We start from the raw sequence: 22734 nt of genomic DNA, 5'->3' as shown, positions 1-22734 counted from the left end.
TTTTGTCAAAAGCTTTTTCTGCATCTATTGAGATTATCATATGGTTTTTCTCCTTCAGTTTGTTAATATGGTGTATCACATTGATTGATATGCATATACTGAAAAATCTTTGCATTCCTGGGATAAACCCTACTTGATCGTGGTGAATGATCCTTTGAATGTGCTGTTGGATTCTGTTTGCTAGTATTTGGTTGAGGACTTTTGCATCTATGTTCATCAGTGATATTGGCCTGTAGTTTTCCTTCTTTGTGACATCCTTCTCTGGTTTTGGTAACAGGGTGATGGTGGCCTCATAGAATGAGTTTGGGAGTGTTCCTCCCTCTGCTATATTTTGGAAGAGTTTGAGAAGGATAGGTGTTAGCTCTTCTCTAAATGTTTCATAGAATTCGACTGTGAAGCCATTTGGTCCTGGGCTTTTGTTTGTTGGAAGATTTTTAATCACAGTCAGTGCTTCTGATTGGTCTGTTTATGTTTTCTATTTCTTCCTGGTTCAGTCTCGGAAGGTTGTGCATTTCTAAGAATTTGTCCATTTCTTCCAGGTTGTCCATTTTATTGGCATATATTTGCTTGTAGTAACCACTCATGATCCTTTGTATTTCTGCAGTGTCAGTTGTTACTTCTCCTTTTTCATTTCTAATTCTATGGATCTGAGTCCTCTCTCTTTTTTTCTTGATGAGTCTGGCTAATGGTTTATCAATTTTGTTTATCTTCTCAAAGAACAAGCTGTTAGTTGTATTGATCTTTGCTGTTATTTCCTTCATTTCTTTTTCATTTATTTCTGATCGGATCTTTATGATTTCTTTCCTTCTGCTAACTTTGGGTTATTTTTCTTCTTCTTTCTCTAATTGCTTTAGGTGCAAGGGTGGGTTGTTTATTAGAGATGTTTCTTGTTTCTTGAGATAGGATTGTATTGCTATAAACTTCCCTCGTAGAACTGCTTTTGCTGCATCCCATAGGTTTTGGTCATTGTGTTTTCATTGTCATTTGTTTCTAGCTACTTTTTGATTTCCTCTTTCATTTCTTCAGTGATCTCTTGCTTATTTAGTTGTGTACTGTTTAGCCTCCATGTGTTTGTATTTTTTACAGATTTTTTCCTGTAATTAATATCTAGTCTCATAGTGTTGTGGTTGGAAGATACTTGATACGATTTCAATTTTCTTAAATTTACCAAGGCTTGATTTGTGACCCAAGATATGCTCTATCCTGGAGATTGTGCCATGAGCACTTGAGAAGAAAGTGTATTCTGTTGTTTTTGGATGAAATGTCCAATAAATGTCAATTAAGTCCATCTTGTTTAATGTATCATTTAAAGCTTGTGTTTCCTTACTTATTTTCATTTTGATCTTTTCATTGGTGAAAGTGGGCTGTTAAAGTCCCCTACTATAATTGTGTTACTGTCAATTTCCCCCTTTATGGCTGTAAGCATTTGCCTTATGTATTGAGGTGCTCCTATGTTGGGTGCATAAATATTTACAATTGCTACATCTTCTTCTTGGATTGACCCCTTGATCATTACGTAGTGTCCTTCTTTGTGTCTTGAAATAGTCTTTATTTTAAGTCTCTTTAGTCTGATATGAGAATTGCTACCCCAGCTTTCTTTTGATTTCCATTTGCATGGAATTTCTTTTTCCATCCCCTCACTTTCAGTCTGTATGTGTTCCTAGGTCTGAAGTGTGTCTCTTGTAGACAGCATATATATGGGTCTTGTTTTTGTATCCATTCAGTCAGTCTATGTCTTTTGGTTGGAGCATTTAATCCATTTACATTTAAGGTAGTTACTGATATGTATGTTCCTATTACCATTTTCTTAATTGTTTTGGGATTGTTATTGTAGGTCTTTTCCTTCTCTTTTGTTTCCTGCCTAGATACATTCCTTTAGCATTTGTTGTAAAGCTGGTTTGGTGGTGCTGAATTCTTTTAGCCTTTGCTTGTCTGTAAAGGTTTTACTTTCTCTGTCGAATCCGAATGAGATCCTTGCTGGGTAGAGTAATCTTGGTTGTAAGTTTTTCCCTTTCATCACTTTAAATATGTCCTGCCACTCCCTTCTGGCTTGCAGAGTTTCTGCTGAAAGATCAGCTGTTAACCTTATGGGGATTCCCTTGTATGTTACTTGTTGTTTTTCCCTTGCTGCTTTTAATATTTTTTCTTTGTATTTAATTTTTGATAGTTTGATTAATATCTGTCTTGGTGTGTTTCTCCTTGGATTTATCCTGTATGGGACTCTCTGCGCTTCCTGGACTTGATTGACTGTTTCCTTTCCCATATTAGGGAAGTTTTCAACTATAATCTCTTCAAATATTTTCTCAGTCCCTTTCTTTGTCTCTTCTTCTTCTGGGACCCCTATAATTTGAATGTTGGTGGGTTTAATGTTGTCCCAGAGGTCTCTGAGTCTCTCCTCAATTCTCTTCATTCTTTTTCTTTATTCTGCTCTACAGTAGTTATTTCCACTATTTTATTTTCCAGGTCACTTATCCATTCTTCTGCCTCAATTATTCTGCTATTGGTCCCTTCTAGAGAATTTTTAATTTCATATATTGTGTTGTTCATCATTGTTGGTTTGCTCTTTAGTTCTTCTAGGTCCTTGTTAAATGTTTCTTGTATTTTCTCCATTCTATTTCCAAGATTTTGGATCATTTTTACTATCATTACTCTGAATTCTTTTTCAGGTAGACTGCCTATTTCCTCTTCATTTCTTTGGTCTGGTGGGTTTTTACCTTGCTCCTTCATCTGCTGTGTGTTTCTCTCTTTTCTCATTTTGCTTAATATTGTGTTTGGGGTCTCCTTTTCACAGGCTGCAGGTTCGTAGTTCCTGTTGTTTTTTGTGTCTGCCCCCAGTGGGTAAGCTTGGTTCAGTGGGTTGTGTAGGCTTCCTGGTGGAGGGGACTGGTATCTGTGTTCTGGTGGATGAGTCTGGATCTTGTCTTTGTGGTGGGCAGGGCCGAGTCCAGTGGTGTGTTTTGGGGTGTCTGTGGCATTATTATGATTTTAGGCAGCCACTCTGCTAATGGGTGGTGTTGTGTTTCTGTCTTGCTAGTTGTTTGGCATAGTGTTTCCAGCACTGTAGCTTGCTGGTCATTGAGTGGAGCTGGGTCTTAGCGTTTAGATGGAGATCACTGGGAGAGCTTTCACCATTTGATATTACATGGAGCCGGGAGATCTCTGGTGGACCAATGTCCTGAGCTCAGCTCTCCCACCTCAGAGGCACAGGCCTGACACCCAGCTGGAGCACCAAGACCCTGTCAGCCACATGGCAACAACAACTCTGTCAATATGTCTTCATCAACCATATGAGCAATGCCAATGTGGGACCCAGTACCATTCACTTGGTGGAAGAATTCTGGGTTCAGGCAGGGGACAGGCACAGTGCAGGTGATATCTGGATATTGCTTGACACTTTACAGACTGTTCTCAATGGATTTCCCTTCTTTGCTGAGCTTCAAAGCTTCCAAGATATTGGGAGCTGGGAAGTGAAAGGCAGAGGGAGGGAGCACAGGACAGGAGCAGCCCCTGGGCGTTTGCCCATGGGAGTGGCTGCCTCTGTGGTCTTTTTGATGGTAGTCATTTTGACAGGTGTGAGGTGATATCTCATTGTGGTTTTTGATTTCATTTCTCTGATGAATGAATGACAAATGAATGTTGAGCATCTTTTCATGTGCTTGTTAGCCATCTGTATGTCTTCTTTAGAAAAATGTCTATTCAGGTCTTCTGCCCATTTTTTAATTGGGTTATTTGTTTTTTTGACATTAAGTTAGTTGTATGAGCTGTTTATATACCTTGGATACTAACCCTTTATCAGTCATATGATTTGCAAATATTTTCTCCCATTCAGTAGGTTGCCTTTTCATTTTGTTGATGGTTCTGCTGTGCAAAAGCTTTCAAGTTTAATTAGGTCCCATTCATTTATTTTTGCTTTTGTTTTCTTTGCCTTAGGAGACCAATCCAAAAAAAATATTGCTACAATTTATGTCAAAAAGTATTCTGCCTATGTTACCTTCTAGGAGTTTTATGGTTTCCAATCTTACATTTAGGTCCTTAATATGGATTGTGCTTTTGATGTCACGTCTAAGAATTCTTGGCCAAGTCCTAGATTTTCTTCTAAAAGTTTTAAAATAATTTTGTTTTACATTTAAATCTATGATCAATTTTTAGTTAATTTTTGTACAATAGGCAAAGTTTAGGCTGAGGTTTGGGGTTTTTGTTGCTTATTTCTTTTGTTATTTTATGGTTGTCCTATTGCTCTACCCCATTTGTTGAAAAGATTATCCTTTTTCCATTGAACTGACTTTTGCACCTTTGTCAAAAATCAGTTGGCTGTAGCTGAGTGTGTCTATTTCTGAGTCATCTATTCTGTTCTACTGATACATGTGTTCAATTATTTAAAAGTAAAAAGTTTTTAAAAGTCAGCTGAAGGTCTAGCGAGAGAAATATTGAAAAAATATCCTTTGGGTTTGGAAACTACTGGTCATTGGTGACATTTATGATGAAGTGGTGGAGTTCCTAGAAGCCAGATTGCCAAGGCAGTGGGTTTAAGAGTGAATTACTGTTTCATACCCAGCTACCTATTTTAGATTGTAAGACACTAAAGGCAAAAACTATGGAGGAAGGATGAGGATGCTAAACACATATACACAAAAATATCTTGCAGTTCACCCAGCCTCACATTAAATATTTATAAATGTTTGGGGGTTGTTTTATATCAGTTCTTACATCTAGTAAAGAGGCAAATCCACAGCCCAAGTCTCCGGAAAAGTTGGGAGGCAGAGGGAGGAGGAGGAGGAGTATTTTAAAAAGACAAAAAACTTGGATTAGCTAAAATGAGATTCTTCCAAAGAGCCTCAGTCAGTAGGAAGGTATCCTTAGCCCTCTATCCCAAGAGGGAACTTCAAGGGTTCTGGAAAGCCTGTACCCCCATCTGGTAATATGCTGCATAAATTCTTCTTTTGTGTAACCAGCTCCATAACTTTCCATATCCTTTGCTGTTAAGGAGATTTTACATGTTTTCATCTTTCCAACAATCACATCACAGTCCCATGTTGTCACCCATGCAGTCAGTGTCTTTTTTTTTTTAATCTCTATCATCTAGCATGTGGGTGGCACACAATGGATTCAAAATAAGCAGTCATCATTATATCAACATCAAGACAATGAAAAGGGAGATGTATTTTCCTTTATAACTACCACTTTGGATATTTTTTTTCAATTCTTTGGAATAACAACAAAAATATTTACAATTAATCCTCAAATAATGAATAGCAACAAAAATGTAACTCTTAAAACCTGTATAGGGGCTTCCTTGGTGGTGCAGTGGTTGAGCGTCTGCCTGCCAATGCAGGGGACACGGGTTTGTGCCCTGGTCTGGGAAGATCCCACATGCTATGGAGCGGCTGGGCCCGTGAGCCATGGCCGCTGAGCCTGAGCATCCGGAGCCTGTGCTCCACAACGGGAGAGGCCACAACAGTGAGAGGCCCGCGTACCACAAAAACAAACAAACAAACAAAAAAACCTGTATTGTCGGGCCTTCCCTGGTGGCGCAGTGGTTAAGAATCCGCCTGCCAATGCAGGGGACACGGGTTCGAACCCTGGTCCAGGAAGATCCTACATGCCGTGGAGCAACTAAGCCCATGCGCCACAACTACTGAGCCTGCGCTCTAGAGCCCATGAGCCACAACTATGGAGCCCGCGTACCACAACTACTGAAGCCTGTTTGCCTAGAGTCCGTACTCTGCAACAAGAGAAGCCACCGCAATAAGAAGCCACGCACTGCAATGAAGAGTAGCCCCTGCTCTCTGCAACTAGATAAAACCCGTGTGCAGCAATGAAGACCCAATGCAGCCAAAAATAAATAAATAAAACCTGCATTGTCATCATGGCACGCATGTACCTTTGGCAGAGAAAATAATGTTTCTAAATTTCTTTCTTCTCTAGGATGGAATTTAGCAGGTGGTCTTAGAAGGAGCTACTCTGTAACAATTTGTTTGAACATTTTCAAAGCAAGAAATATAAAAAATTGAACTCACTCCTTTCTTTTTAATTTCACTGGTCATCTGTTAAAAGCAAACAAACAAGACATAATTAAATCAAGAAGAAAGTTTTTAAAGTAATTTTAAATTTTTTAAATCAAAAATATAGTTTTAAATATATGTATTATTCTTTAAAAAATACTAGTTATATTGAGACTGATTTAAAATAAGAGTTAAAATAGTATAAAGATACACTTTTTAAAGAGAAAATATAAACCTACAGTTGGAGGATAATCTGGCTCTGGTGATGAAGGTGTTCTTTTATCCAATGTTCTGGCTAAATTTCGTTTGGCTCCTTCAATTCTGAAATTTATAGTTAGAACAATGTATGACTTTCTTGAATATAACATTAAGATATATTATTAAAACATAACAATTTGAACATTTTTTCAACTATACTTGAAGAAGAGATATTCAAGAGTTCTTTACCTTACTGAATTTTCTGTAAGAAATAAATCTCAATTGCCATTATCAATGAGTCCTAATATTCAAATTATTCATGTGTAATATAAAAGGAAACTAAAAATAATAATCAATAATGTTCAATTATAATATGACAATTTTTAAGTTAATTCTGATGCATGTGGGCCCTTATGTATGTGTTATCTCTGTTCAAATGCCACACTGTCAGAGAAGACTACCCTTACCCCTTACATTAAGTAGCACTTCCTTCACTATCCATCCCTTTTATCCTCACTTACCTTGCTTCATAGTACTTACCACCATTTGACATACTATATGTTGTAGACCGTTTTATTCATTGCCTTATCCCAATGCTCAAAATAGTACCTGCTACATAGTAGGTGCTCAATAAAAAGTTGTGAATGTAGGAATTTATCATCCATAAAATATAATTTCTTCTTTAAATAAAATTATATCATCATATAATCTGTTCATCTGTCACCAAATACTTACTGAATGTTTATATTCTGCAAGATACCCTACTAGGTTTTTTTTTTTGGAAAGTACCTTTTCTTTTTTTTAATTTAATTATTTTTATTTATTTGTGGCTGCGTTGGGTCTTCGTTGCTGCTCATGGGCGCTACTCTTCATTGCAGTGCACGGGCTTCTCATTGTAGTGGCTTCTTTTGTTGCAAAGCATGGGCTCTAGGCACGCAGGCTTCAGTAGTTGTGACACGCAGGCTCAGTAGTTGTGGCCCGTGGGCTCTAGAGCGCAGGCTCAGTAGTTCTGGCAAACGGGCTTAGTTGCTCCGTGGCATGTGGGATCTTCCCGGACCAGGGATCGAACCCATGTCCCCTGCATTGGCAGGCGGATTCTTAACCACTGCGCCACCAGGGAAGTCCCTACTAGGTTTTATTAAAACATAGCAGCAACAAGTTTCAAGGAATTTATAAACTGAAAGTGTAGGAAGATAAGATCAGAGTGCCATATAAAAAGTATGGGAGGGCTTCTCTGGTGGCGCAGTGGTTGAGAGTCCGCCTGCCGATGCAGGGGACATGGGTTCGTGCCCCGGTCCGGGAAGATCCCACATACCGTGGAGCAGCTGGGCCCGTGAGCCATGGCCGCTGAGCCTGTACATCCAGAACCTGTGCTCTGCAATGGGAGAGGCCACGACAGTGAGAGGCCCATGTACCGCAAAAAAGAAAAAAAAAAAAGTATGGGACCCTGATGGTTCAGAGGAGGGACAAGTTCACTTCCACCTGAAGGTATATTTGAAGGTTATGTGAACAAGTTAGCATTTGCAATAAGCTTGAAATGAAGAAGAGGATCTCAGTTGGAGATGTGGCTTTCCTGGGCAGATAGATCTGAAAAGATAAAGGCCCTAAGAAACAGGAAGACAAGGGAACAATCAAAGGCAAAAATTGAAAATAAGGAGTTGTCCAATCTGCTCAGAAGTTATGGAACCAGATGGAGATAAGTTTGGAGAAGTGGACTGGAATATCTAGCTAAGGGTCTCAAATAGCAAGCTTTTTTATTAGTAGACAATGGGGAGTCACTAAGAGTTTTTAAGCATGAGAACATTTTTAGAAAGACAAATCTACCAGTTGGTAAAGTCTAAATACGCTAGAAGAGATGGCCAAAGCAGAAAGTATACAAGGGAAAGAAAAGAGACTTAAGAAAGAAGATTGAAGGATGTCAAGCGTGACAGGAATGAGGAAGAACAACTGAAGGAGGCAAAGGAGACATGGTCAGAGGCAAAAGGAGAACTAAAAGGAATTTGAAGGGAAGGATGGCCCCCAGAACAATAAAGGCATAAACTAGTAAATGCCATAAAGAAAAAGATCATGTCTGTTTTGCTCACCGATCTATCCATAGCACTTAGATAGTGTCCATCAAGGTCAATAAATATCTGTAGAATGAATGATCAGAATAGTGGATGTGGAAAAGATTCTGCATATCTAGTTCAGTACTTTCTTTAATGCATGAATACTCTCAAAAATTTCAAGTTGTACCCCAGGATGGGTGAGGGGAGATGACATTCATCACTTTCTGAGGTAGCTCAATTTATTGTCAGCTAGCTCATATTCTTCGAAATAAATTTCTAGAGTTGTATCCTTTTAAATTATATTCTCTGGAGCTATATAAAAAAGTCACATTCCTCTTCTTTGTTACCCTTCCAAAACTTAGTAATACCTATCCAGTTCCTTTGACCATTCCTGTCAATAAAAGTTACCATTTATGGTGAGTTTCTGACGTTCTAGGCATTGGCATAAGATCTTTATATGCATGGATCTCATTTAACTCTCACAGAAACCCTAAGAGGTAACCATTATTATAATATTATCCCCATCTTACAGATGGGAAGATGAGGATAAGCAAAGTTACTTGACTTGCCAAATTCACATTAATAAGCTGTAGAGATGGGATATGAACTCAGGCCTGTCTAAACTCCTCCCCATTAAGCAAATCAGTTCCCTTCAAATTAGGTAGTTTCAAAATTCCTCACTCTCATTGGTAGCTATAATGGTTTAGCAACATCCATCTTATAGTGTGACCCCAGAATTCCAGATGTTGCTGACCAATGGAGGGTGAAAATTTTCTCTCCCACATTCTAGACATTCTTCATTTATTAAAAGAGACTAAGACTGAATTAGCTTTTATGAGTAGCCTCATTTCCCTGTTGTGCCTTACTGAGCTTGACTAAATCAAAATTAAAACACGATGACACAAAACCTATGGGATGCAGCAAAAGCTGTTTTAAGAGGGAAGTTTATAGCAATACAATCTCACCGCAGGAAACAAGAAAAATCTCAAATAAACAATCTAACCCTACACTTAAAACAACTAGAGAAAGAAGAACAAAGAAAACCCAAAGTCAGTAGAAGGAAAGAAACCATAAATATCACAGCAGAAATAAATGAAATAGAAATGAAGAAAACAATAGCAAAGATCAATAAAACTAAAAGCTAGTTCTTTGAGAAGATAAATAAAATTGATAAACCCTTAGACAGACTCATCAAGAAAAAAAGGTAAAGGATGCAAATCAATACAATTGGAAATGAAAAAGGAGAAATCACAACTGACACTGCAGAAATACAAAGGATTATAAGACACTACTACAAAAAACTATATGCCAATAAAATGGACAACCATGAAGAAATAGACAAACTCTTGGAAAGGTACAATTTTCCAAGACTGACCAGGAAAAATTAGAAAATATAAACAGACATATCACAAGTAATGAAATTGAAACCATAATTTAAAATATTCCAACAAACAAAAGTCCAGGACCAGATGGCTTCACAGGCGAATTCTATCAAACATTTAGAGAAGAGCTAATACAGATCCTTCTCAATCTCTTCTAAAAAATTGCAGCAGGAGAAACACTCCCAAATTCGTTCTACAAAGCCACCATCACCCAGAAAAAGATATCAAAAAAAAAAAAGATTAAAGACCAATATCACTGATGAACATAGATGTAAAAATCCTGAACAAATTACTAGCAAACAGAATCCAACAACACATTAAATGGATCATACACCATGATCAAGTGGGATTTATTCCAGGGATGCAAGGATTTTTCAATATACGCAAATAAGTCAATGTGATACACCACAACAAATTAAGGAATAAAAACCATATGATCATCTCAATAGATGCAGAAAAAGCTTTCAACAAAATTCAACACCCATTTGTGATAAAAATTCTCCAGAAAATGGGCATGGGGGAACCTACCTCAACATAATAAAGGCCATATATGACAAACCCACAGAGAGCATGATTCTCAATGGTGAAAAACTGAAAGCATTTCCTCTAAGATCAGGAACAAGACAAGGATGTCCACTATCACCACTCTATTCAACATAGCTTTGGAAGTCCTAGCCACAGCAATCAGAGAAGAAAAGGAAACAAAGGGAATCCAAATTGGAAAAGAAGAAGTAAAACTGTCACTGTTTGCTGATGACGTGATACTATACATAGATAATCCTAAAGATGCCACCAGAAAACTACTACAACTAATCAATGAATTTGGTAAGGTTGCAGGATACAAAATTAAGTCACAGAAATCTCTGGCATTCCTATAAACCAACAATGAAAAATCAGGAAGAGAAAATAAGGAAACACTCCCATTTACCACTGCAACAAAAGAATAAAATACCTAAGAGTAAACCTGCCTAAGGTGGCAAAACACTTGTACTCAGAAAACTATAACACACGGATGAAAGAAAACAAAGATGACATAAACAGACGGAGAATATATCATGTTCTTGGATTGGAAGAATCAATATTGTGAAAATGACTATACTACCCAAAGCAATCTACAGATTCAATGCAATCCCTATCAAACTACCAATGGCATTCTTCACAGAAGTAGAACAAAAAAATTTACATTTTGTATGGAAACACAAAATACCCCGAATAGCCAAAGCAATCTTGAGAAAGAAAAACACAGTTGGAGGAATCAGGCGCCCTGACTTCAAACTATACCAAAAAGCTACAATAATTAAGACAGTATGGTACTGGCACAAAACAGAAATATAGGTCAATGGTACAAGATAGAATGCCCAGAGATAAACCCATGCACATATGGGCACCTAATTTATGACACAGGAGGCAAGAACATACAATGGAGAAAACACAGCCTCCTCAATAGGTGGTGCTCAGAAAACTGGACAGCTACATGTAAAAGAATGAAATTAGAACACTCCCTAACACCATACACAGAAATAAACTCCAAATGGATTAAAGACTTAATAAGACCAGACGCTATGAAACTCTTAGAGGAAAATATAGGAAAAACACTCTTCGACACAAACCACAGCAAGATCTTTTTTGACCCACCTTCTAGAGTAACAGAAATAAAAACAAAAATAAACAAATGGGACTTAAAAGCTTTTGCAGAGCAAAGGAAACCATCAACAAGACCAAAAGACAACCCTCAGACTGGGAGAAAATATTTGCAAATGAAACAACAGACAAAGGATTAAACTCCAAAATATACAAACAGCTCATGGAGCTCAATACCAAAAAAACAAACAAGCCAATTGAAAAATGGGTGGAAGACCTAAATAGACATTTCACCAAGGAAGACATACAGATGGCCAAGAAGCACATGAAAAGATGTTCAACATCACTAATTATCACAGAAACGCAAATCAAAACTACAATGAGGTTTTTTTTTGTTTTTTACATCTGTACCTTTTTCTTTTTTTAACATCTTTATTGGACTATAATTGCTTTACAATGGCGTGTTAGTTTCTGCTTTAAAACAAAGTGAATCTGTTATACATACACATATGTCCCCATATCTCTTCCCTCTTGCGTCTCCCTCCCTCCCACTCTCCCTTTCCCACCCCTCTAGGTGGTCACAAAGCACCGAGCTGATCTTGCTGGGCTACACGGCTACTTCTCACTAGCTATCTATTTTACATTTGGTAGTGTATATATGTCCATGCTACTCTCTCACTTTGTCCCATCTTACCCTTCCCCCTCCCCTTATCCTCAAGTCCATTCTCTAGTAGGTCTGCATCTTTATTCCCGTCTTACCCCTAGGTTCTTCATGACCTTTTTTTTCTTGTTTAGATTCCACATATATGTGTTAGCATATGGTATTTGTTTTTCTCTTTCTGACTTACTTCACTCTGTATGACAGACTCTAGGTCCATCCACCTCACTACAAATAACTCAATTTCATTTCTTTTCATGACTGAGTAATATTTCATTGTATATATGTGCCACATCTTCTTTATCCATTCATCTGTTGATGGACACTTAGGTTGCTTCCAAGTGGATGGGTATTGTAAACAGAGCTGCAATGAACATTGTGGTACATGACTTATTTTGAATTACGGTTATCTCAGGGTATATGCCCAGTAGTGGGATTGCTGGGTCATATTGCTGGCGGTTCTACTGTTAGATTTTTAAAGAACCTTCATACTGTTCTCGATAGCGGCTGTATCAATTTACATTCCCACCAACAGTGCAAGAGGGTTCCCTTTTTTCCACACAATCCACAGCATTTATAGTTTGTAGATCTTTTGATGATGGCCATTCTGAACGAAGTGAGATGATATCTCATTGTACTTTTGATTTGCATTTCTCTAATGATTAATGATGTTGAGCATTCTTTCAAGTGTTTGTTGGTAATCTGTATATCTTCATTGGAGAAATGTCTATTTAGGTCTTCTGCCCATTTTTGGATTGGATTGTTTGTTTTTTTGATATTCAGCTGCATGAGCTGCTTGTATATTTTGGAGATTAATCATTTGTCAGTTGCTTCATTTGCGAATATTTTCTCCCATTCTGAGGGTTGTCTTTTGGACTTGTTTATGGTTTCCTTTGCTGTGAAAAAGCTTTGAAGTTTCATTAGGTCCCATTTGTTTATTTTTGTTTTTATTTCCATTTCTCTAGGAGGTGGGTCAAAAAGGATCTTGCTGTGATTTATGTCATAGAGTGTTCTGCCTATGTTTTCCTCTAAGAGTTTGATAGTTTCTGGCCTTACATTTAGATCTTTAATCCATTTGGAGTTTATTTCTGTGTATGGTGTTATGGAGTGTTCTAATTTCATTCTTTTGTATGTAGCTGTCCAGTTTTCCCAGCACCACTTATTGAAGAGGGTGTCTTTTATCCCCTGTATATTCTTGCCTCCTTTATCAAATATAAGGTGACCATATGTGTGTGGGTTTATCTCTGGGCTTTCTATCTTGTTCCATTGATCTATATTTCTGTTTTTGTGCCAGTACCGTACTGTCTTGATTACTGTAGCTTTGTAGTATATAGTCTGAAGTCAGGGAGCCTGATTCCTCTAGCTCCATTTTTCTGTCTCAAGATTGCTTTGGCTATTCAGGGTCTTTTGTGTTTCCATACAAATTGTGAATTTTTTTGTTCTAGTTCTGTGAAAAATGCCAGTGGTAGTTTGATAGGGATTGTATTGAATCTGCAGATTGCTTTGGGTAGTAGGGTCATTTTCACAATGTTGATTCTTCCAATCCAAGAACATGGTATATCTCTCCATCTATTTGTATCATTTTTAATTTCTTTCATCAGTGTCTTATAGTTTTCTTCACACAGGCCATTTGTCTCCTTAGGTAGGTTTATTCCTAGATATTTTATTCTTTTTGTTGCAATGGTAAATGGGAGTGTTTTCTTAATTTCACTTTCAGATTTTTCATCATTAGTGTATAGGAATGCAAGAGATTTCTGTGCATTAATTTTGTATCCTGCAACTTTACCAAATTCATTGATTAGCTCTAGTAGTTTTCTGGTGGTATCTTTAGGATTCTCTATGTATAGCATCATGTCCTCTGCGAACAGTGACAGTTTTACTTCTTTTTATTCAATTTGTATTCCTTTTATTTTTTTCTTCTCTGATTGCCATGGCTAGGACTTCCAAAGCTATGTTGAATAACAGCAGTGAGAGTGGACATCCCTGTCTTGTTCCTGATCTTAGAGGAAATGCTTTCAGTTTTTCACCATTGAGGATGATGTTGGCTGTGGGTTTGTCATATATGGCCTTTATTATGTTGAGGAAAGTTCCCTCTATGCCTACTTTTTGGAGGGTTTTTTTCATAAATGGGTGTTGAATTTTGTCAAAAGCTTTCTCTGCATATATTGAGATGATCATATGGTTTTTCTCCTTCAATTTGTTAATATGGTGTATTACATTGATTGATTTGTGTATACTGAAAAATCTTTGCATTCTTGGGATAAACCCCAGTTTATCGTGGTGTATGATCCTTTTAATGCGCTGTTGGATTCTGTTTGCTAGTATTTTGTTCAGGATTTTTGTATCTATGTTGATCAGTGATGTTGGCCTGTAGTTTTCCTTCTTTGTGACATCTTTGTCTGCTTTTGGTATCAGGGTGATGGTGGCCTCGCAGAATGAGTTTGGGAGTGTTCCTACCTCTGCTATATTTTGGAAGAGTTTGAGAAGGATATGTGTTAGCTCTTCTCTAAATGTATGACAGAATTTGCCTGTGAAGCCATCTGGTCCTGGGCTTTTGTTTGTTGGAAGGTTTCTTTTTTTTTCTTTGCGGTACGTGGGCCTCTCACTGTTGTGGCCTCTCCCTTTGCAGAGCACAGGCTCCAGACATGCAGGCTTAGCGGTCATGGCTCACGGGCCCAGCCGCTCCATGGCATGCAGGATGTTATGGACCGGGGCACAAACCCGTGTCCCCTGCATCGGCAGGTGGACTCTCAACCACTGTGCCACCAGTGAAGCCCTGTTGGAAGATTTTTAATCACAGTTTCAATTTCAGTGCTTGTGATTGGTCTGTTCATATTTTCTGTTTCTTCCTGGTTCAGTCATGGAAGGTTGTGAATTTCTAAGAATTTGTCCATTTCTTCCAGGTTGTCCATTTTATTGGCATATAGTTGCTTGTAGTAATCTCTCATGATCCTTTGTATTTCTGCAGTGTCAGTTGTTACTTCTCCTTTTTCATTTCTAATTCTATTCTATTGATTTGAGTCTTCTCCCTTTTTTTTTGATTGAGCCTAATGGTTTATCAATTTCGTTTATCTTCTCAAAGAACCAGCCTTTAGTTTTATTGATCTTTGCTATCATTTCCTTCATTTGTTTTTCATTTACTTCTGATCTGATCTTTATGATTTCTTTCCTTCTGCTAACTTTGGGGTTATTTTTGTTCTTCTTTCTCAAATTGCTTTAGGTGTAAAGTTAGGTTGTTTATTTGAGATGTTTCTTGTTTCTTAAGGTAGGGCTGTATTGCTATAAACTTCCCTCTTAGAACTGCTTTTGCTGCATCCCATAGTTTTTGGGTCGTCGTGTTTTCCTTGTCATTTGTTTCTAGGTATTTTTTTTCATTTCCTCTTTGATTTCTCCACTGATCTCTTGGTTATTAAGTAGTGTATTGTTTAGCCTCCATGTGTTTGTATTTTTTACAGATTTTTTCCTGTAATTGATATCTAGTCTCATAGCATTGTGGTCAGAAAAGATACTTGATACAATTTCAATTTTCTTAAATTTACCAAGGCTTGATTTGTGACCCAAGATATGATCTATCCTGGAGATTGTGCCATGAGCACTTGAGAAGAATGTGTATTCTGTTGTTTTTGGATGGAATGTCCTATAAATACCAGTTAATTCCATCTTGTTTAATGTATCATTTAAAGCTTGTGTTTCCTTATTTATTTTCATTTTGGATGATCTGTCCATTGGTGAAAGTGGGGTGTTAAAGTCCCCTACTATGAATGTGCTACTTCCGATTTCCCCTTTCATGGCTGTTAGTATTTGCCTTATGTATTGAGATGCTCCTATGTTGGGTGCATAAATATTTACAATGTTTATATCTTCTTCATGGATTGATCCCTTGATCATTATGTAGTGTCCTTCTTTGTTTCTTGTAATAGTCTTTGTTTAAAGTCTGTTTTGTCTGATATGAGAATTGCTACTCCAGCTTTCTTTTTTTTTTTTTTGCGGTACACGGGCCTCTCACTGTTGTGGCCTCTCCCCTTGTGGAGCACAGGCTCCGGACATGCAGGATCAGTGGCCATGGCTCACGGGCCCAGCCGCTCCGCGGCATGCGGGATCTTCCCGGACTGGGGCACAAACCCATGTCCCCTGCATCAGCAGGTGGACTCTCAATCACTGTGCCACCAGGGAAGGCCCTCCAGCTTTCTTTTAATTTCCATTTGCATGGAATACCTTTTTCCATCCCCTCACTTTCAGTCTGTATGTGTCCCTAGGTCTGAAGTGGGTCACTTGTAGACAGCATATATATGGGTCTTGTCTTTGTATCCATTCAGCCAGTCTATGCCTTTTGGTTGAAACATTTAATCCATTTCCGTTTAAGGTACTTATCTATATGTATGTTCCTATTACCATTTCCTTTATTGTTTTGGGTTTGTTATTGTAGCTCTTTTCCTTCTCTTGTGTTTCCTGCCTAGAGAATTTCCTTTAGTATTTGTTGTAAAGCTGGTTTGGTGGTGCTGGATTCTCTTAGAATTTGCTTGTCTCTAAAGGTTTTAATTTCTCTGTCAAATCTGAATGAGATTCTTGCAGGGTAGAGTAATCTTGGTTGTAGGTTTTTCTCCTTCATCACTTTAAATATGTCCTGCCATTCCCTTCTGGCTTGCGAAGTTTCTGCTGAAAGATCAGCTGTTAACCTTATGGGTATTCCCCTGTGTGTTACTTGTTGTTTTTCCCTTGCTGCTTTTAATATTTTTTCTTTGTATTTAATTTTTGATAGTTTGAATAATATGTGTCTTGGCATGTTTCTCCTTGGATTTATCCTGTATGGGACTCTCTGTGCTTCCTGGACTTGATTAACTATTTCCTTTCCCATATCAGGGAAGTTTTCAACCATAATCTCTTCAGATATTTTCTCAATCCCTTTGTTTTTCTCTTCTTCTTCTGGGACCCCTATAATTCGAATGTTGGTACATTTCTTGTCGCAGAGGGTCTGAGACTCTCCTCAATTCTTTCCATTCTTTTTTCTTTATTCTGCTCTGCAGTAGTTATTTCCACTATTTTACCTTCCAGGTCACTTATCCGTTCTTCTGCCTCAGTTATTCTGCTACTGATCCCATCTAGAGAATTTTTAATTTCACATATTGTGTTGTTCATCACTGTTTGTTTGCTCTTTAGTTCTTTTAGGTCCTTGTTAAATGTTTGTTGTATTTTCTCCATTCTATTTCCAAGATTTTGGATCATCTTTACTATCATTATTCTGAATTCTTTTTCAGGCAGACTGCCTATTTCCTCTTCATTTGTTAGATCTGGTGGGTTTTTATCTTGCTCCTTCATCTGCTGTGTGTTTCTCTCTCTTCTCATTTTGCTTAACTTACTATGTTTGGGGTCTCCTTTTTGCAGGCTGCAGGTTCGTAGTTCCCATTGCTTTTGTTGTCTGTCCCCAGTGGCTAAGGTTGGTTCAGTGGGTTGTGTAGGCTTCCTGGTGGAGGGGACTACTGCTCGTGTTCTGGTGGATGAAGGTGGATCTTGCCTTTCTGGTGGGCAGGTCCACGTCTGGTGGTGTGTTTTGGGGTGTCTGTGGCGTTATTATGATTTTAGGCAGCCTCTCTGCTTATGGATGGGGTTGTGTTCATGTTGTGCTAGTTTTTTGGCATAGGGTGTCCAGCACTGTAGCTTGCTGGTCATTCAGTGGAGCTGGGTCTTGGCGTTGAGATGGAAATCTCTGGGAGCTTTTCGCCATTTGATATTACGTGGAGCTGGGAGGTCTCTTGTGGACCAATGTCCTGAACTTCACTGTCCCACCCCAGAGGCGCAGCCCTGATGCCTGGCTGGAGTAGCAAGAGCCTGTCATCCACATGGCTCCTAATAAAAGGGAGAAAAGAAAGAAAGAAAGAAGAAAGAAAGAAAGGAAGGAAGGAAGGAAGGAAAGAAGACAAAATAATGTAAAATAAAATAAAATATAGTTATTAAAATAAAAAATAATTAAGAAAAAAAATTTTTAAGTAAAAAAAACGGACAGACAGAACCCTAGGACAAATGGTGAAAGCAAAGCTATACAGACAAAATCACACGCAGAAGCATACACATACACAGTCACAAAAAGAGAAAAAGGGATAAATATATACATATTGTTGCTCCCAAAGTCCACCTCCTCAACTTGGGATGATTTGTGTTCTATTCAGGTATTCCAGAGATGCAAGGTACATCAAGTTGATTGTGGATATTTAATCTGCTGCTCCTGAGGCTGCTGGGAGAGATTTCCCTTTTTCTTCTTTGTTCACACAGCTCCCGGGGTTCAGCTTTGGATTTGGCCCCGCCTCTGCATGTAGGTCACCAGACAGCATCTGTTCTTCACTCAGACAGGACGGGGTCAAAGGAGCAGCTGATTCAGGGACTCTGGCTCACACAGGCTGGGGGGAGGGATGGGTACGGATGCGGGGCAAGCCTGCAGTGGCAGAGGCCAGAGTGACGTTGCCCCAGCCTGAGGCGCGCCGTGCATTCTCCCGGGGAAGTTTTCCCTGGATCTCGGGACCCTGGCAGTGGCGGGCTGCACAGGCTCCCAGGAGGGGAGGTGTGGATAGTGACCTGTGCTCGCACACAGGCTTCTTGGTGGCTGCAGCAGGAGCCTTAGTGTCTCATGCCCATCTCTGGGGTCCACGCTGATAGCCGCGGCTCATGCCCGTCTCTGGAGCTCCTTTAAGCTGTGCTCTTAATCCTCTCTCCTCGCGCAACAGGAAACAAAGAGGCAAGAAAAGTCTCTTGCCTCTTCGGCAGCTCCAGACTTTTTCCCAGACTCCCTCCCAGCTAGCTGTGGTGCACTAGCCCCCTTCAGGCTGTGTTCACGCAGCCAACCCCAGTCCTCTCCCTGGGATCCGACCGAAGCCCAAGCCTCAGCTCCCAGCCCACGCTCACCCCGGCAGGTGAGCAGACAAGCCTCTCGGGCTGGTGAGTGGTGGTCGGCACCGATCCTCTGTGCGGGAATCTCTGCACTTTGCCCTCCGGACCCCTGTTGCTGCGCTCTCCTCCGTGGCTCCGAAGCTTCCCCCCTCTGCTACCCGCAGTCTCCACCCATGAAGGGTCTTCCTAGCTTGTGGAAACCTTTCCTCCCTCACAGCTCCCTCCCACTGGTGCAGTTCCCATCCCTATTCTTTCGTCTCTGTTTTTTCTTTCTTCTTTTGCCCTACCCAGGTACGTGGGGAGTTTCTTGCCTTTTGGGAGGTCTAAGGTCTTCTGTCAGCATTCAGTAGGTGTTCCGTAGGAGTTATTCCACATGTAGATGCATTTCTGATGTATTTGTGGGGAGGAAGGTGAACTCTGTGTCTTACTCTTCCACCACCTTGAAGCTCCTTACAATGAGGTATTAACTCACGTCGGTCAGAATGGCAATTATCAAAAAATCTAGAAAAAATAAATGCTGGAAAAATGTGTGGTGAAAAGGGAACCCTCTTGCACTGTTGGTGGGAATGTAAATTGATACAACCACTATGGAAAACAGTATGGAGGTTCTTTAAAAAACTAAAAATAGAACTACCATATGACACACCAATCCCACTACTGGGCATATACCCTGAGAAAATCACAATTCAAAGAGACATGTACCACAATGTTCAGTGCAGCACTATTTGCAATAGCCAGGACACGGAACCAACCTAAGTGTCCATCGACAGATGAATGGATAAAGAAGATGTGGCATATATATACAATGGAATATTACTCGGCCATAAAAAGAAACGAAATTGAGTTATTTGTAGGGGGGTGGATGGACCTAGAGTCTGTCATACAAAGTGAAGTAAGTCAGAAAGAGAAAAACAAATACCATATGCTAACACATATATATGGAATCTAAAAAAATAAAAGGTATTGATGAACCTACTTGCAGGGCAGGAATAAAGAGATAGATATAGAAAATGGACTTGAGGACGTGGGGTGGGAGGGCGAAGCTGGGGCTAAGTGAGGGTAGCATCGACATACATATACTACCGAATGTAAAATAGTTGGCTGGTGGAAAATAGCACAGGGAGATCGGCTCGGTGCTTTGCGATGACCTAGAGGGGTGTGATAGGGAGCATGGGAGGGAGGCTCAAGAGGGAGGGGATATGGGGACATATCTATGCATATGGTTGAATTGCTTTGTTGTGCAACAGAAACTAACACAGTATTGTGAAGCAATTATACTCCAATAAAGATCTATTAAAAATAAAATTCCTAAGGCTTTCTCACATGGAGTAGAAAATGTGCCTGGAATATCCTCCTTCCTCTTTTCTTTGTTAATTGTCAAGGCCCAGGCCAGACTCCCCTTCATCCATCATTTTCTCTGTGAGCAGCCTAGCTCTCAGTGATCAATACTTTCAAGGATTATACTTTGGTATGCTAGTTGGCACTAGCTACCTTGCACTGCAATGATCCCAACATAAATATGCGTAACTACCTTGAGCTCTTTATATATAAATGTCACCCTTTAATATAGCAATAATTTCCTGGAGTGTGTTTTCTCTACTGATATAAATAAAAAGAGCTGAGAAGAATGTAAGAGCTAGTGTTTTCACTCCCTGTTTTTGCTTTCTGTGTTAACAATCAAAAAACAGATAAATAAACAAAATTGGATAATTTCAAAGGACTGTGTAAGAGACTACATATGGTGAAGGAGAGAAAGGCTGGTCTGAATCAAGAGGGATTCCTAGTGGCCAAGGAAGAAGTGGCTCATTCATGGGAATCTGGAAAGCTACAAAACAATTTTCGATCTTTGCTCAGCCAAGTGTTCCGAGGAACTGGTCCCAGCAGAGGCCTCTGTTCTGCCCAGGACTCCTTACATCCCACCTTACTCCTGGAACTCTCTATCCACAGACCTCACCTGATAATACTCTTCCCCAGGTCCCTGATACTCTAGTGACATAGACCTTTGTCAATTCCTAGAACACACTGAAAGCATTCACATTGCAGGGCTTTCATGCTTGCTATCCCCTTTGCTACAGTGGTGTTCTCATGTTTATTTAAATGACAAACTTCTTATTCTTTAGATCTCTATATATCACCTCCACGGGACTTTCCTGCAATGTTCCTAGAAACATCTTCCCTGTCACTCTCTATCCCACTATTTTATTTCTTCATAGTATTTATCACCATCTAAAGGGTTAACATAATTTTTTTAAATGTGTTTACTATCTGCCTCCTCCCACCAGAATATAAGCTTCTGAAAGACTAAAGTCCTTTCTGTTGTGTTCTCTGTGGTCTTTCTAGTAACAAGCACAGTGTTTGGATAACAGTAGATATTTAATATCCGTTAAATAGATGTAAGAGAATATGTAGACAGGGTTAAAGCTGCACAAAGGGGATTAGGAGAAAGCTTTCCAGAGGAGGTGATTCATAAACTAAGCCTTGAATAAACTGTATAAGTATTCAGATAGACTTTTCAGTGAAGGAAACTGCAGGGAGCAATTGTGAAATTTATTTTTCACTAAATGTAAAAATATGGAACTGCAAGTAGTTCAACATTCTGAGATTATAAAAGGTTTTGGAGCAAGAACAATATGTAACTCCTAAGGAACCCCTTTTTCTATTCTCTAAGTCTACTGAAACATTGGTTAGTCTTAGAAATTAAAGGGGTAAAGGGTATCTGACAATACATATACTACCATTAGTTAATATACCTTATAAGTTTGGATTTAAATATGATTAGAAGATTGACAGACTAATAGTAATGTAAATTTAAAGAAGTTATATGATTAACAGACCTGTTTAATTTTAAGGAAAGTAAAATCAGCAAAAACTTAAATTATTTTAACTAGCAACAATATGATCATCAACAATGTAACAGAGAATAAAACTTAGTCAGTTGCAAAAATAGGTATAAAGGAGGCAGACCAAAGAGGGAAAGAGAATGCAGAAAGAGAAGCAGAAATCCACCAGAGAGAAATTCCCTGTTTTATAGTTCAGTGTTAGGTTCAAAGCGTACAGAGCTCAATATCTTTTTCTTCTTATTTATCCCTAGAGCCCAGCAGAATCAGGTACCTAGGAAATTCTCAGTAACTGCTGAATTGACTGAACCATCCTTATCAGTGCCTTTGGTAGCTGGTACCTAAATTAGTTTTAATTTCCACTAAATTGGAGCGGAAAGGGTAGGATGTTAGACTATATTTTCTTTTGTATAGAAAAAAATTTTAAGTACAAGTAGTTTCAAGGTATTTTATTAAGTATTTGCTCCAGTGTAATGCTATTTGTAGAGGTCCAGTTACTTGGTCTTACTTTCAGGGACCAGTATGGTTATAATATATCACAAGGAGGAATAGCGTGGTGTTCAAAGTATGTGAACTCTAGGACCAGACTGTCAGGGCCTAAACTCAAGCTGTGAGACCTTCGGCAAGTTACTTAACTTCTCTGCACCTCAGTTTACTCATCTATATATAGAAATAACAATAGTACCCATCGTATAGGGTTGTTGTGAGAAGTATAGGTAAAACAATAAAAACAATGCTTAGAATAAACACTATAAGCACTATATAACATTTACTATCATTACAATTACTTTTTCAATTGTTTTCCTACTTGAATTTGAAGATGATATTTTGACCATGAACAACCTAAATAGTTAAACTTTTTATGAGAATACAAACACTAATTATTTCACTCAAATTCCAAACAAGGATTATTTACTAATATGCTACTTACACTAACTGATTAATTGTCTTCTGCTGCTCCTTGGATCTTCTGTAACTCAGCAGCTTACTTTGTGCTGGTGTGTCAACACCTATGTCTTCCAGGGGACGAACAATGGGAGGTAACTTCAAGTTCAGAGCCTCTTTTTCTGCTGCAATGGCAGTTTTGTTTGTATCTGACATCTTGGTCCCCTAAAGATTAAAATATACTCTGAGGAGAAAAAGTCCGTA

At 38.9% G+C, this 22734-nt stretch overlaps 1 protein-coding gene across 1 annotated transcript in view; it reads right to left on the bottom strand.

The window, feature by feature from the left end:
- DNAH12 (dynein axonemal heavy chain 12) overlaps positions 1-22734 on the bottom strand; it is a 230090-nt gene that overhangs the window by 189220 nt on the left and 18136 nt on the right. Inside the window, exons 3-5 of the mRNA XM_060161532.1 lie at positions 22517-22714; positions 6242-6323; positions 6018-6044 (exon numbers count right to left, since the gene is read on the bottom strand). Coding sequence (XP_060017515.1) covers positions 6018-6044; positions 6242-6323; positions 22517-22686 — 279 coding nt within the window. The 5' untranslated portion in view covers positions 22687-22714. The remainder of the gene's footprint in view (positions 1-6017; positions 6045-6241; positions 6324-22516; positions 22715-22734) is intronic.

This window comes from Lagenorhynchus albirostris, chromosome 10 (genome assembly GCF_949774975.1).
Source record: "Lagenorhynchus albirostris chromosome 10, mLagAlb1.1, whole genome shotgun sequence".
NCBI lineage: Eukaryota > Metazoa > Chordata > Mammalia > Artiodactyla > Delphinidae > Lagenorhynchus > Lagenorhynchus albirostris.
This window is presented reverse-complemented; position numbering and strand designations above follow the sequence as displayed.